At 35.9% G+C, this 17,223-nt stretch overlaps 1 protein-coding gene across 1 annotated transcript; it reads left to right on the top strand.

The window, feature by feature from the left end:
* Window positions 1-4,013: 4,013 nt before the first annotated feature.
* LOC140818547 (serine acetyltransferase 5-like) lies at window positions 4,014-6,375 on the top strand. Its single transcript, XM_073178542.1, has 2 exons — window positions 4,014-4,479; window positions 5,772-6,375. The coding sequence occupies exons 1-2, from the start codon at window positions 4,096-4,098 to the stop codon at window positions 6,261-6,263; spliced, it is 876 nt and encodes a 291-aa protein (XP_073034643.1). The 5' UTR covers window positions 4,014-4,095; the 3' UTR covers window positions 6,264-6,375.
* The last annotated feature ends 10,848 nt before the right edge of the window (window positions 6,376-17,223 follow it).

The raw sequence follows: 17,223 nt of genomic DNA, 5'->3' as shown, positions 1-17,223 counted from the left end.
CTAATGTTATAGCACAATATGGAAAACAGAGGCTAATAGCCCAAAACTTATCAAGTTCATCAGCCAGTAATACTGAGCAGAATGAGTTATACAATGAATTTCAAGAATTCTTGAAACAAAAGCAGAAAAATAATTCTGATTCTCAGTCTTCAGCATCATATGCTAATATCATCAAAGAAGATGATAATGATACAGCTCTTTATACAGAGTCAAAACATAAAGAATTAATTCTTCTAATAGAAGAAAAAGATATCCAATGGGAAAACTTGATATTTTACCAATACATCATATGTATATGGTGCTTATAAGCAAAGAGGATATTATGAGAATCTTCTCATATCTACAAAAAGTGTTGATATTACTCACTTTTTCAGTAATACTCAACAAAAAGGAAGTTATAACTTCTCTAAGTTTATTATCAAAAAGATTATATCTATTGAAGAATGGGGTATATCTCCATTGGTTGAAAAAGAGTTTTACTCAGAAAATCATAAAACCAGTTTTAAATTCAATTTCTGGGATTATATTGAAAGTTTTAATAAAACTTTATTATATGAAAATGAAAAAAGGAAACATACATGGTTTCTTAAGATTTGTGAAAATGTTTTCCATTATCCTATTCCAAATTGGTTTTTTATTTGGTGGAAAATATTTGGTCCATCAGCAAAGATTTTGCCAGAGGTTTTTATAAAACCATTCGATACTTGGTTGAATGTTGCACCAATTATTACAAAAAGTTTTTCTGAACATTGGATTGATGGAAAGACTTTATGTCTATTCTTCATGGAATTCGGTATTCCATGGATCTGGAAATGGCAGCCAGAATTTGGTTATACAGATGAAGGTATCCCTTGTCTATGGAGAACTAGCTCTACAAAATTTTGGGATAAAATGTTACGAGAAGATCCAGTATCTGGAAAACTTCATGGTCATGACACCTTACTTCAAATGGAAGAAAAAATTTCTTCATATCAGAAAGATTTGTTGAATCAACAACAAAAAGAGAAAGATGCAATGAGTCCATTTAAAATTTTGACTCAAAAATATTCAGAGATCTATTCTAAAGAGAAGATGGTAGAAATCTACATTGATGAAATGAAAAAAGATCTTTATAAGAATATGGGATGCTCCGATTCAAAATCAGATCAATCAATGGCTTCAGAATTCCAGTAATAATCAATTCATACATCTAATGAAGATGCATGATGCACAGGATCCAGATGAGGATATTCCTCAATTATCTCAAATTGAGGATATATTTGAAAGTTTGAAGAAATCTCTCAAAGATAATACCAAAGATGACTTAGAATCGTTGAAAGTGGAATCTCACTATTCAAGAGTTGGTGGAATAACACATCATCATGGCATATCATGACAAAAAGTGGGTGGCATATCACTATTTACTTTTTGAATTTTGTAACCATGTTACTTTTGCTTTAATAAAGCATTTACTATTTTTATTTTGAGATGGAATCCGGGGTTTGATGTCCGGCTCTTCTATCTATATATAGGCTATTTCTGTGTTCTTAGGAGGACACGGTCGAGTTTGCTCCCCTCTCTACTCTCTCTTGTATACAACCCTTCTGAAGTAAATCAATAAAAGTTTGAAGTTCTGCTTACAACCTTGTAAGTTTACTTGCTTTTATTTTTTGTTTTTATTTTTGTTTTTAATTTAAATATTTCAGTGATTAGCCTGAATGACAGGCTAAAGTATTCGTGCTAAATTATTTTCCTTACTATGACATGATCTATATTTATTTGTAACTTGGAATCAGATTGATATAATAAAAGATTTATTTAAATTTCTGGAATCTAATGTAATATAAGAATCTTTGGTTAGAACATAAGGTAAGAAGATGAACCAGGAAATGATTAACACAAGGTTCGAGTTTATCCGGGAAAAGTAAATTCATGTTGTAGCCCTTCAGCCTGCTTAGCCGAGAAATGGCGTTTAAGGCGTTTATGGGTGATTTTTTATGAATTTATGATTCTTTGGGCCCTCGATAAATCCTCTGTTGTTTAATTTCTCTGGTATATCTTTCGTAAATCCTTTTATGTTTCGTAAAATTCCAAATAAGAATCTTATATTCATTATTATTCTGGAGTTTAAATTTCTCCTTTTCTTAGCTCAATTTGAGTTGAAGATGGTATATAGGCTGGAAACCAATAACCTCCATGTGTGCGAAAGCCACTAAGGAAAAGTTTGGTAAAACAATGCCACGTATCAGATTCCTCTTTGATTCCATCTTATTCATATATATTTATTTATATTTTTGAAATTTTAAATTAAATAATTATATAAGTCATATCATAAAAAATTATTATAAAAACGATTTTAAGATTTAAAATTTTAATGTAATCTCTATGAATTCATGAAAAAAATTGTTTTCATTGACGTACGCATCGTGCATGCATATTAATTTTTTTTTGATAATTTTTGTGTAAAAAATATGTTATTTTATTAAGATATGATACTTATAGATTAGATACGATTTACTTAGATATTTTGAACTTTTAGATATACTAGAGATACGTTATAGGAAAAATTGAAAAAGAGAGAGAGACACACACACACACATATATATATATATATATATATATATACTAATAAAAGATGTACATACATTGCATGTGTTATTATTATTTTTAATTTGATTAAATAATACTAAATAATTAACACGAAATTATTTTTGATTTAGAAAAGTTGTTCGATTTAAAAGGGAAGTTTTATTTTGATTTTTTTATACTTAAAATATGGAGTGACTTGAAAAGGTTTTTAGTAGAGTAAGAAAGGTAATTATGAAATTAAATATTTTGGTGTCCTCAAAAGTAGTTATTCTAAGGCCCCACACTTAATATAATATTATATATATATATATATATATATATATATATATATTATGAAAATTACTAATAAACTCACAACAACAAAATTATCTAATAAATATTATGAAAATTAAAACCGTAAAGAAATTTTGGTATCACATTGACATTCAATAGATGAGTGTCAACTAAACGACATATACAAATGTTGACATAGTTGGTGGACATAATGTAAAATCTGATAATTAGTTTTGTTATGTTGTCCTCCAATCGTGCCCACTTCTGTGCCATCATTGATGTGACATTCACTAAGTAAATGTAGAATTTTAATATACTTTATCGCGTCTAATAGATGAGTATCAGTTCAATGATATACACAAAAAGTTAACATTTCAAGAAAATCATCAATTTGGGTCTATAAATAAAAAATAAATCAAGAAATTTCATATTTATTTATTGACAAAAACTTGTGTGAGACGGTCTCACGAGTCGTATTTGTGAGACGGATCTCTTATTTGGGTCACCCATGAAAAAGTATTACTTTTTATGCTAAGAGTATTACTTTTTATTGTGAATATGGGTAGGGTTGACCAGTCTCACGGATTATGACCCGTGAGACGGTCTCACATGAGACTCACTCTTATTTATTTATATATGAGAAAATTATAATTTCAGTATTATATTTATTTATTTATTTGTAATTTTTGTCATATATAATGTTCAATATCAATATCACTATTCATGTATTTTTCAATGTTTGCCAACTACACGCATCAACATTTTGTTGGAGCCACCACATGCTACACATATGTGTTTTTTCATATATTATATTACATACATATATATATATATGTATGTATAATATATCTTACCATATATTAAATTTCCTCCTAATAAAGGCAAAAGATTTGGTGTTATGCACTTTTTTTATATTTTATTATATATTAATAAAATTTCAATTTTTAATTCAAAGATTGTGCATGCCAGTGGGTAAAGTTTTCTTTTTACAACATATCATAGTTTTATTCCTTACACTACCAAATACCAATCCTCTTATTTACCATTTTTTTAGTTTATTATTTCGAATTTCATTTTAGTTTTTTTATTATTTATATGATTTTTTTAATATAAATCACTTTAATTTATAAAAAAAAATACTTGGATAGCAGTAACCCATGCTAGTTGAACTAATTATCCTCACTCACGCTGTTAACAAAAAGCAGGAGAGGAATACACGGCCACCGGGTCCTCGAAACGACACCGACTTCCCCGATGCCAGCGGGAGAGCTCCTCCACCCTTCGCCGCCACCCCCGCTGCAGGGGTCGGCGGAGGAGGAGGCGTGGGTTTGGAACCAGATCAAAGCAGAGGCTCGTTGCGACGCCGAAGCCGAGCCAGCTCTAGCCAGCTACCTCTATTCCACCATTCTATCTCACTCCTCCTTGGAGCGGTCTCTCTCCTTTCACTTGGGAAACAAGCTTTGCTGCTCCACTCTTCTCTCGACTCTTCTCTATGATCTATTCCTTGATATCTTCTCCAATGACGCTACCCTCCGCTCCGCCAGTGTCGCCGACCTACGCGCCGCCCGTTTCCGCGACCCCGCATGCGTTTCTTTCTCTCACTGCCTTCTTAATTATAAGGGATTCCTCGCTTGCCAGGTATAATTTTTATTTTTTTCGTTTTTATAATTGCTATTTTGGCATTCCAAGCTTGCCTCTAAAATTTTTGTGGGGATTAGGAATTTTAGAGCTCTTGAAATCTTTATTAACTCGATTTTTTATTTGACTGTTCATGTAATTTGTATTTTAGTTGTTAATACTGAGAGCTGACAACTCCAAGAAAATTTTGGTGTAGCTGCTATAGCATAACAGTTTCCATTCTCCAGGAAAGATTTTCATAGTTTGATCATTCACCATTTTTTGTTTTCAGTTTAGAATTGGTTTAAAGTGTAAGTTTTCCCCCTTTTTCAGTCATTGATTATGCTCTTTAATTGTCCATTTGGTGGATATCTTTCTCCATGTATTAGGCGTCAATACGTCAAATATACGTAAAATTTTCAGTATCTTCAGGCTGAATATCGGCAAATTTTGAAGTCTCGAGTTTGAATTCAAATTTCAAGCTCGAGCTGCGGAGTTCCACTCGAAAAACTTTTGATCATGTTTGTGATTGGTTAGAGTTTGATAATTTTGGATATGAATATAGTAATATTCGAACCGGCTTAAGAAGCTTGTAAACCAGCTTGAAGTGTTTGCATCAGTTCGTGCATATGATTAATCGACACACAAACTGTGTGTCCACTTGAAACTTGTGGAACAGAATGTTGATCCCATAACTTGATGCTAATATCTGTGATAAGCTGCAACCTTTATACTTCAAGCCACTTCATTTCCTTTGTATCTGCGATGTGCTACTTACAATTGATCACATATTTCTCCGTGTGTTTTACACGCAAGGCCACGCTCAGAAAATTAAGCGGGGAATGAAAATTTATCTGATGGCTGAATTCACAGTTATCGCATATTTTGTTGGTTAAACGCATTATCGATGAGTCAATTGTTTACCCCTTGAATATTTGTCGTTGGTGGGATAACTGCTTGCAAAACCGTGGACATAGTGAACAACCTGGAGGACTAATATTTTGGGAGGTCTAGCTTGATGGACCAAGCATGCTTTTAAGGATGAATGAATCATAGGGACCATTAGGAGTTTATGTCACTTGTCATGGATGAAGTAAATAAGATTTAAAGTTTTTTGATGCCGGGGAAATAAAGTTCGTCTTATGTATTTAATCAATTTATTATGCCTGAACTCAAATTACGATGGCTGTTTTTCTGATTGAAAATTTGAATCTTTTACTTGCTACATTTGTCCATTTCTATTTTTACTGCCCTCTTGATGTCTCGTTTTCTGCTAAATATTAGAAATGAAGTCATCGTATTTACACTCTCAGGCTCACAGAGTGGCTCACAAGCTCTGGTCCCAATCCCGAAAGCCTTTGGCCCTCGCACTTCAATCCCGCATTTCGGACGTCTTTGCAGTTGATATCCACCCAGCTGCCAAAATCGGAAAAGGCATCCTTTTTGATCATGCAACTGGAGTGGTAGTCGGGGAGACTGCTGTGATTGGAAACAATGTATCCATTCTTCACCATGTGACGCTAGGAGGAACTGGAAATTTTGGTGGAGACAGGCATCCCAAGATTGGTGACGGGGTTCTGATTGGTGCCGGGGCAACGATATTGGGGAATGTGAATATCGGGGAGGGGGCCAAGATTGGTGCGGGATCAATGGTTTTGAGAGATGTCCCTCCAAGGACGACAGCAGTGGGAAATCCGGCGAGACTGGTGGGAGGGAAAGAGCAGCCGACGAAGCACGAGGAGATTCCTGGGGAGTCTATGGATCATACATCATTTATATCCGAATGGTCGGATTATAGTATATGATTTCAATATTCCGTTATCATATCAGTACTGTACTAATATTAGGTGATTTCTAATTCTATGAAGCACTCCTGTTTTGGTCATGAATTATAATAAAAATATAGTTGATGATGAAGATGATGCAAGTTTAATCTTTTATAGTATTTAAAGTCTTTTTCTAGAGGAATAAATTATCATGGGATATTTTGAAAAAGGCGTTCTGTATTTGCATCAAAATCTTTATTAACACTTTTTTTGATGCAGGAATCCGTAATTATTATCTTTCGTTGTATATTGGATACACTTTCGAATTAAAACAATAACTTGTAAATTACGACAGTAAGAAATATTTATTCTTTTTAGTTATGCAATATTTAACCCAAAACTCTATTTTAAAACAATTCTACTTTGAAATAGTGTAATTTTTGTACCAAATACAATATTCATGTCCAATTTTTACTTCAAATCTTATTCTAAAAAAAAATATTCTTGAAATATTTTATTTTATTTATTTAATTTTTTTAGTTATTAAATGTATATTTTTTAAATTTAGTGCATTTTATATTGTATATATTTAATATTATATTTTTAATAATTACGATAATATTACATTTGGAAAATATTTTGGTGATTTTGGAGGATCTGGATCCGATTTTCCAAATTATTGATGATTTAGTTTGTTTATCTTTTATTATATTTGTGTTTAAATTATCTGATTTCGAATTCGTATTTTTATTTTAACTGTGTACTTGAATGTTTAAATATTATTCAATAAATTTGTGTGTTAGATGTTTAATTATAAAATTATTTTAAAATATATTTATAAATTTATATAAATAAATATCTAATTACTAAAATAATAAAATAATATTATTTAAATATATCTAATTATTAGCGCAGGGTTCCCTGAAAATAGCGCAGCTTCCATTGGAGAAGGCCCTTGCGCAACGCCATTTTTGGCGCAAGGGGTTGGAGATGCTCTTAGATAAGGGATTTGTTATAATCGAGTTTCGAACTTGATGATTGATCTCAAATTTGAGACATTAGTTCTATATTGATGTATATCATATATATTTAGGGAATAAAAATACATCAAAATTAAAATCAGAAATAGTTTTTCTTTTAGTTATCCATCTTAAATAAATTTGAAATTTTATGTATAATATTTCTTTTAAAAAAAGCGTATGTATCACGTCAAGGCTTTCTCCCCTCCACACCTAAATAAAATTGAAATTCCGCGTACAATTTTTCTTAAAAAAGAATTATTATAATCCCTCAAGGCTTTCCACCCTCACTACCCTAAATAAATTTAAAATTTTGTGTGTATTTTTTTCTATGAAACCTATGTATCATCCCCAAGGTTTCTCCCTTCCCCATCTTAAATAAATTTGAATTAAGTGAAATTTTTCTTTTTAAAAAAAATGAGTAGGTCTCTTGTGAGACGCTCTCACGAATCTTTATCTGTGAGACGGGTTAACCATACTGATATTCACAATAAAAAATAATACTCTTAGCATAAAAAGTAATATTTTTTCATGGATGACCCAAATAAAATATCCGTATCACAAAATACGACCCATGAGATCGTCTCACACAAGTTTTTGTCAAAAAATCATGTATCACCCCTCAATGTTTTCTCCCCCCTCACAACTTAAATAAATTAAATTTTAAATAAACATGTTTGTACATTGTGTGAAAGTTAATAGTCGCACGAGTATTGCACGAGAATGTGTAACTTATATATTAACTAATATTTTGTGGAAAACATAAACTATACTTAAAAGGTACAAACTTTGAGTTATATGTAAGCCTGATGTAAATGTAATCTTTACATTCATTATGGATATATTCCATAATATATAAACACTGGAAATTATACGAATTCAAACAATGCAACCTTTTGGTACAAAAGAACAAGATCCAAGCAAATCATGCATGTATACATAGGGACGGAGCCAGAAAATTTATAAAAGCGGATTGGCATGGAGAAAAACCTTCGGGAGTGGAACAAGTTTTTTATAAAAAATTAAAACTGCTCATCTGTTTTGAGGATACAATTTACAAGCATTGCCTTCTAGCTTTTTCCCTCGGCTCAAATCCGGATGTCACCTGATCAAACAAAAAACTCTAAACCTCTTATTTTCTTCTGTTGTGATGATATAACTCGGATGGACTTTCAAATTTATATAAGGTGATGGGGAGAGAGATAAAAGAACGGTCGATACATAATTTTTTCTTTTTAAAAAAAGTACACGTAAAATTTCGAATTTATGTTGTAAAACCCAAGATTTTAAGTTATCGTTTTATCATGACAATATATTTTGGATATCAGATTTTTATTTAATTTTAGGATATGAGATTTTGCAAGATTTTAGTGAATAATAATATCGTGTATATTATTTAATATTAAGCAGATAAAAAGCTAAGCTTTGAGATAATTTTTGATACCGGGATAAAAATCAAGCATGTGATAATACCAATCCTAGAATTTCGAATTCAAAAGTTTGTATACCACATAAATTTCGAAATTTGGTTGGGTGAATATTTAGATCACGATTTTGATGAAGATTTGATTTATAATTCAAACACACAAAAATTCTTGATCACGATAGTAGCCAGCCCCTATAAATAGGAGGGCCACCTGACTCAAAAACTCACACCTCATATCATAGCATATTTTCGAGAATCCTCTCTAGTTTCTTAGGATTTTTCGAGCACAGCGAAGCGCTGCCGCAGTCCAGCCACCGTAGTTTTTCAAGTTTTCTTCAAAAATTTAAGGTAAGTGGGCTATTTTAATGTTTAAAATTTAGGTTATGCATATGGGATTATTTTCGAAAATTTTGAAAGAAAAAAATAGTCGAGTATAATTTTTCTTCTACTTTTGTGTTGTCATACGATTTTAAAAACACTGTGAGGAATCGACCGTATATGGGTGGGAATCCCAACCATGACGTACCCTTACGCGGTGGGGGACATAACCGCTATACGGCCTCGCCCCCTTAGAGGAGTAAAAATTAGGGACTGACGTCAGTAAACCATAGAAGGTAGATAAATCGCAGTGTTTGGAAAAGTTATGCAAGTATGTGTTTTTTTGAAAATTATGCATATTGTTTTATTGTGTTCGATATTCCCCCGCTTGCTGAGTATTCCCAAATACTCACCCCCCTTACAACCTTCCCAGATAAGCCTGAAGAAGAACTCGAGGATGAGGAGTCCGAACAGTTTTGGGGATGGTGAACGAAAGAAGAATTTAGTTTAAGTTATTTTTTTTACGTTCCGCATTATAAACTCTGTCGTTTTTTTTTTTGTTATTCCATTATTGTAAAGACAATATTTATTTCGGTTGAAATATGAATTATAGACTGGTTTCGGTTTAAACTGTGCTACGAAGGCTCGTTGTTTTCAATTGCGTGATTGTTAAACGACGCCGGTGTCAAACCCGAGTTTCGGGGCGTGACATTTAAGTGGTATCAGAGCCGCCAGGTTCAAAATCCGAGTGGAAAAATCGAGTTTCAAAAAAAAAAAAAAAAAATTTCGGCCAAACAGCGCCTTAGCGCGCCGCCGCATTCTTCCGCCGATTCCGGCCGCCTCAGGTATCTTCTGTTCGATCGGAGACCAGTTCCGAAATCTTATCAACGAGACGAACAAAAGCCCTCAACTAATTTTTTATTTCGCGTTCGTATGCGACGAGAATTTTAGATCTACCATTTCTCGCATAAACCCTAAATCGCCGAAACATTGTGGTCCAATTACCCTATCAATCCTACTTCGATTTTAAATTAAATTTTACCGAACGATATAAGATTCATGGGTAACGTGTCCCCTTAATCAATTTTGAAATCGGATAACCCAATCGAAAACGCCCAAATTCGAGTTTAGTGAGCGAGTTGCGCGATTTATCCGGCGAAATCAGGTGACTTTCCGACCGATTCTGGACGTTCCATCACCGGTTCCGTGACCATGACCCTGTCGCCGACATGGGCCTTTATTCCGACCGTACTCCGGCGAGTCAACTCGGCCGAACCATCGAGTCAACCCGCCGATTTCTCCTATTCCGGAAATTTTCGGAAATTTCAAAAAAAAAAAAAATTCACATAAATTTCAATACCCTGCTCTATAAATTCTTGATATTTATTTTGTCCTATATTTTTTTATATATTCTGAGCATTTCCTTTCTTTATTGTTCCCAGGAAATTACTCGTACGCGTCTCACCGCTCGTAAGAAAGTGACCCCGATTGCTCTCATCGAATCGATTCAGTTGGATGGTCACCAATCTTACGCGCACACCCAGAATATTATGCGTTCTAACGGGTGGGCCCTCAGGAACCATGAGAAAACTATCAGAAGGATGAGGGCTACCAACTTCAAGAGGAGACAACAGGTGGAGGACCTGACGACCAAGCTGGAGGTAAAAGAGAAAAGAATCAATGAGGTCTTTGAAATGTTCAAGCTCGTCAACGAACATAATTCCGAGCTTCGAGACTCATTAGTCACAGCATTGGGTCAAGCTAAGCAGGCAAGGGAGGAAATGGATAGGCGCACTACAGAGTTAACTGAAGCACGACAGAGAGATAAGCTGAGGATTGACGAGTCATGGGACGTGGTCATGCAACTATCGGAGTGTAACCAAAAGTTAATCAAGGAGGTAGACGAAAGGAAGGCAAAGGAAAAGGTGCTCATTCAGAAGAAGGATGCAAACTACGCGCACGCAAGAAGTGAGTTGGATATTGCGATAGGAAAGTTTCTGACCCACAAGGAACAGATTGCTGAGTTGGAATCAGAAAATCAAAACCTCCAGATGCATCTTGCAGAGTTCTTGGACCCAGAGATGCCAGAATCCGAGGATGAAGAAGCCCCACCTGACGTACAAGAAAATAAATGAACATGACCAATCTAGATGAAATAAAAAATGTACTGAACAAAAGGAAATGTAGCAACAACGGAAAGAAACTACTAAAAAGAAACGGTCCACTAAACGTTCTAATCTGCTATCTCGCCATTCCTTACTGCTACGTCAGGTGAGGCTTCTTCATCCTCGGATTCTGGCATCTCTGGGTCCAAGAACTCTGCAAGATGCATATGGAGGTTTTGATTTTCTGATTCCAACTCAGCAATATGTTCCTTGTGGGTCAGAATCTTTCCTATCGCAATATCCAACTCACTTCTTGTGTGCGCGTAGTTTGCATCCTTCTTCTGAATGAGCACCTTTTCCTTTGCCTTCCTTTCGTCTACCTCCTTGATTAACTTTTGGTTACACTCCGATAGTTGCATGACCACGTCCCATGACTCGTCAATCCTCAGCTTATCTCTCTGCCGTGCTTCAGTTAACTCTGTAGTGCGCCTATCCATTTCCTCCCTTGCCTGCTTAGCTTGACCCAATGTTGTGACTAATGAGTCTCGAAGCTCGGAATTATGTTCGTTGACGAGCTTGAACATTTCAAAGACCTCATTGATTCTTTTCTCTTTTACCTCCAGCTTGGTCGTCAGGTCCTCCACCTGTTGTCTCCTCTTGAAGTTGGTAGCCCTCATCTTTCTGATGGTTTTCTCATGGTTCCTGAGGGCCCACCCGTTAGAACGCATAATATTCTGGGTGTGCGCGTAAGATGGGTGACCATCCAACTGAATCGATTCGATGAGAGCAATCGGGGTCACTTTCTTACGAGCGGTGAGACGCGTACGAGTAATTTCCTGGGAACAATAAAGAAAGGAAATGCTCAGAATATATAAAAAAATATAGGACAAAATAAATATCAAGAATTTATAGAGCAGGGTATTGAAATTTATGTGAATTTTTTTTTTTTTGAAATTTCCGAAAATTTCCGGAATAGGAGAAATCGGCGGGTTGACTCGATGGTTCGGCCGAGTTGACTCGCCGGAGTACGGTCGGAATAAAGGCCCATGTCGGCGACAGGGTCATGGTCACGGAACCGGTGATGGAACGTCCAGAATCGGTCGGAAAGTCACCTGATTTCGCCGGATAAATCGCGCAACTCGCTCACTAAACTCGAATTTGGGCGTTTTCGATTGGGTTATCCGATTTCAAAATTGATTAAGGGGACACGTTACCCATGAATCTTATATCGTTCGGTAAAATTTAATTTAAAATCGAAGTAGGATTGATAGGGTAATTGGACCACAATGTTTCGGCGATTTAGGGTTTATGCGAGAATTGGTAGATCTAAAATTCTCGTCGCATACGAACGCGAAATCAAAAATTAGTTGAGGGCTTTTGTTCGTCTCGTTGATACGATTTCGGAACTGGTCTCCGATCGAACAGAAGATACCGGAGGCGGCCGGAATCGGCGGAAGAATGCGGCGGCGCGCTAAGGCGCTGTTTGGCCGATTTTTTATTTTTTTTTTTGAAACTCGATTTTTCCACTCGGATTTTGAACCTGGCGGCTCTGATACCACTTAAATGTCACGCCCCGAAACTCGGGTTTGACACCGGCGTCGTTTAACAATCACGCAATTGAAAACAACGAGCCTTCGTAGCACAGTTTAAACCGAAACCAGTCTATAATTCATATTTCAACCGAAATAAATATTGTCTTTACAATAATGGAATAACAAAAAAAAAACGACAGAGTTTATAATGCGGAACGTAAAAAAATAACTTAAACTAAATTCTTCTTTCGTTCACCATCCCCAAAACTGTTCGGACTCCTCATCCTCGAGTTCTTCTTCAGGCTTATCTGGGAAGGTTGTAAGGGGGGTGAGTATTTGGGAATACTCAGCAAGCGGGGGAATATCGAACACAATAAAACAATATGCATAATTTTCAAAAAAACACATACTTGCATAACTTTTCCAAACACTGCGATTTATCTACCTTCTATGGTTTACTGACGTCAGTCCCTAATTTTTACTCCTCTAAGGGGGCGAGGCCGTATAGCGGTTATGTCCCCCACCGCGTAAGGGTACGTCATGGTTGGGATTCCCACCCATATACGGTCGATTCCTCACAGTGTTTTTAAAATCGTATGACAACACAAAAGTAGAAGAAAAATTGTACTCGACTATTTTTTTCTTTCAAAATTTTCGAAAATAATCCCATATGCATAACCTAAATTTTAAACATTAAAATAGCCCACTTACCTTAAATTTCTTGAAGAAAACTTGAAAAATTACGGTGGCTGGACTGCGGCAGCGCTTCGTTGTGCTCGAAAAATCCTAAGAAACTAGAGAGGATTCTCGAAAATATGCTATGATATGAGGTGTGAGTTTTTGAGTCAGGTGGCCCTCCTATTTATAGGGGCTGGCTGCTATCGTGATCAAGAATTTTTGTGTGTTTGAATTATAAATCAAATCTTCATCAAAATCGTGATCTAAATATTCACCCAACCAAATTTCGAAATTTATGTGGTATACAAACTCTTGAAATTCGAAATTCTAGGGTTGGTATTATCCCATGCTTGATTTTTATCCTGGTATCAAAAATTATCTCAAATCTTAGCTCTTTATCTGCTTAATATTAAATAATATACACGATATTACTAAAATCTTGCAAAATCTCATATCCTAAAATTAAATAAAAATCTGGTATCCAAATTATACTGTCATGATAAAACGATAACTTAAAATCTTGGGTTTTACATATGTAATGTCGGGGAACAGGAGAAAAGTATGGCTGGGTCGTAGTTCTTTCTTAAAAAAAAATCAAACATAAAATTTCTAATTTATTTAATATAACGAGGTTTTATCATCGTTATTATGATTTTAAAATAGATCAAATATTGAATACTAACAACATTTAAATCAAGCGTTACAAAATGGTGAATATTCATTCATTGTCACGTCCCGAGCCCGGGCTCGGGCCCGAGTAACCCAAGTTGCTATAGAAGTCTATTGTAAGTCATTATAAACTCATTTTAAATCTTTCATTTTTAAGATGTGGGACAAAGGTATCACAATCACCCCTCCTTCAGAACGCGACGTCCTCGTCGCGGCCTGACCCCTCGATCCATCAGCACCGATAATCTAGAGGTGGCTCCTACAGGTTCAAGAGGTGGCTCCCGTCATGTAGCACTTTGCCCCGCAGGTTCAAGAGGTGGCTCCCACGCACGTAGCACTTTGTCCCGCATAGCACTTATTTCCCGGTGTTCCATGCTGGTGACCAGCTCTGATACCATTCTGTCACGTCCCGAGCTCGGGTCCGAGCCTGCGTGACTGCACAATGAGCCTCTATAGCAATTACTTCGTATTCGTCCTCGCTTTACGAAAATGATTAACCCAAGTTGCTATAGAAGTCTATTATAAGCCATTATAAACTCATTTTAAATATTTCATTTTTAAGATGTGGGACAAGGGTATCACATTCATTTTCCCAGAAAGGACTTTATTAATTAATCTATAATATAAACCCTTAATCGAATTATATAGCTTGATTTATAGGTAACTTTTACATTTTTTCTACATATTTCATGTAATAATCCAAAAAAGTTGCATCTTTCTGCAATAAATAAATACTGGACAGTATACCTGTATAATGGAGATCTTCAAACTCTGTGCAACAGAAAAAAAACACGAAAATCTTTGGTACAAAAAAACAATATCCAAGCAAATCTTGTATACAGAGCGAAAGACCCCGAAAATCTATCACTGGTAAAGGGAGAACTCGTAAAATATTCTATATTAAACCAGAATAACTTCTCCGTACGTATAACGAACAATTGGATTTGCTAAGTAATCAATCAAACTTTGAATTCAAAGCAAACTAAATTTGAATTCAATGAACATCATTTTTGAATTATAAACACGTGTTGATTAATAAAAAAATATTAAGTTTGATTATGTATGTAATAATGTTTTATTTTATTTTTTCTAAATTTCATTTATATATACCCATCAATTTTTCATTTCAAGATCACACTAAAACGCAAAATCCTTCCAGCTACAATCATAAGTGTAGAAGTAAGATAAATGATTTAGTGTGAGACTTTTTAAGGATTTTTTTTATCCTTAGAAGGAATATGATTAGTGAAAAGAAAGTGAGCTGAGCGATAAATACTTTGTATTCTCAATTCTCTTTTATTTGTTATTAATAAAGAAATGATCTCTTTGAAAAGTTTAGAATGTACGTAGTATAATTTTGGGGTGAATCATTATAAATATTAATGTTCATCTTATTCAAGTGTTGATATTACTTGTGATGTTCCGCTAAGATATTATCTCGTTTATTTCTCTAATATCCCAACATGATTATGGTGGCTCCATTGAGCAGTTTATTATTCTTTATTTTTAGAAAAAATACACATCAAAATTTAATTTTCTTTAAGATGGGGTAACCACTAAACAGTCAATTTGAGAAAGGGGTATGAATGTAAATGAGCCGAATACTATCACGTTCGAGCTTTGCTCGTTTAAGTTATATATAGGCCCAAGCTCGGCTCGAACTCGATTCAAACTTTTATTATTAAGCTCGAGGTCGACTCATTTGAAAATTAATGAGCTCGCGAATAGCTCAAACTCGGTTCGTTAATAGCTCGTTTATCATGTTTAACGATCATAGCTCGAGCTCGGCCCCTTAAGCGAACTCGTTTTTGATCTCGTTAAACATGCTCGTTTTTAGCTTGTTAAATAAACATTTTTGGAGGTCGTTGAGCAATTTTAGTCAAAAGACCAACAAAGATATGAGGAATTAAGAGATATGCTTCTCATTTATAACATTTCAATATCTTATATTTCACTAAAATAACAATGTGAGACAAAAACTCATGACTCAACTGTGAGGCCCGGGGTCGAAGAGGGCGGGAGGGTGAACGCCGGTGCCATCAGTTACACGGACAATGAGCGGCTCCTGGCAGGCTTCTAGGTGGAGGGAACATGAATGAACCGACCCACACGGGAATGAGAGGGATTCCGAGACTGTTCAATGTAATGGACTGTACAGTTGAAGAGGGCTTAAAAGATTTGATTTGTACTAATCATATCACGAAAGTGCATCTTCTTTTCGGTAGCTCATCACATAAGAACTCTAAAGTTAAGCGTGCTTGACTTGGGGCAATTTTGGGATGGGTGACCTCTTGAGAAGTTTCTCAGGGTGCGTGTGAGTGAGGACATAAGCACGCTGGAAAGACCCGTCTTGATACAGTGAGGACAGTCGTCGAATCTGGGGCGTTACAAGTGGTATCAGAGCCGACCTCTCTTAGTACGGTGTGGTTCGGGGACGAACCAAGCGGAAGCTGGTGGGCATGTGAGGCCCGGGGCCGAAGAGGGCGGGGGATGAACGCCGGTGCCATCAGTTACACGGACAATGAGCGGCTCCTGGCAGGCTTCTAGGTGGAGGGAACATGAATGAACCGACCTACACGGGAATGAGAGGGATTCCGATACTGTTCAATGTAATGGACTGTACAGTTGAAGAGGGCTTAAAAGATTTGATTTGTACTAATCATATCACGAAAGTGTATCTTCTTTTCGGTAGCTCATCACATAAGAACTCTAAAGTTAAGCGTGCTTGACTTGGGGCAATTTTGGGATGAGTGACCTCCTGGGAAGTTTCTCAGGGTGCGTGTGAGTGAGGACATAAGCACGCTGGAAAGACCCGTCTTGATACAGTGAAGACAGTCGTCGAATCTGGGGCGTTACATCAACAAGCTAGCCAAAAAAATAGCTGATACCCCTATAAGGGCCCGGGTCATGGATGACCCAGGAAGTTTCATTGGGTAGCCCGTATAGAAATCAGGAGGGCGATTATTACCTACACGACTGGGCACTTCATGCATAGCCGGGTATTTACTTACCTCCCGGACAACTAGGGACCGGGTTTTCATGCTAAACCCGAGGGCTCAATACCCGAGTAACTTACTTAGAGGATCTTATAGATTATAGGGAAGAAAGCGACTGGGCGGGAAGTCAACGTCTTTAGCCTGAACGTATCCCCAAAAATATTGAGAAGAAAGGGACTGGACATGCAGTCAACGTCCCTTATTCTTGGAGTACCCTTGAAGCTATCGGGAAGAAAAGGACCCGACAGGCCGTCAA

This window comes from Primulina eburnea, chromosome 17, assembly GCF_022965805.1.
Source record: "Primulina eburnea isolate SZY01 chromosome 17, ASM2296580v1, whole genome shotgun sequence".
NCBI classification, from domain to species: Eukaryota; Viridiplantae; Streptophyta; class Magnoliopsida; order Lamiales; family Gesneriaceae; genus Primulina; species Primulina eburnea.
The sequence above is the reverse complement of the archived record's forward strand: the minus strand, read 5'-3'. Positions and strand labels throughout refer to the sequence as shown.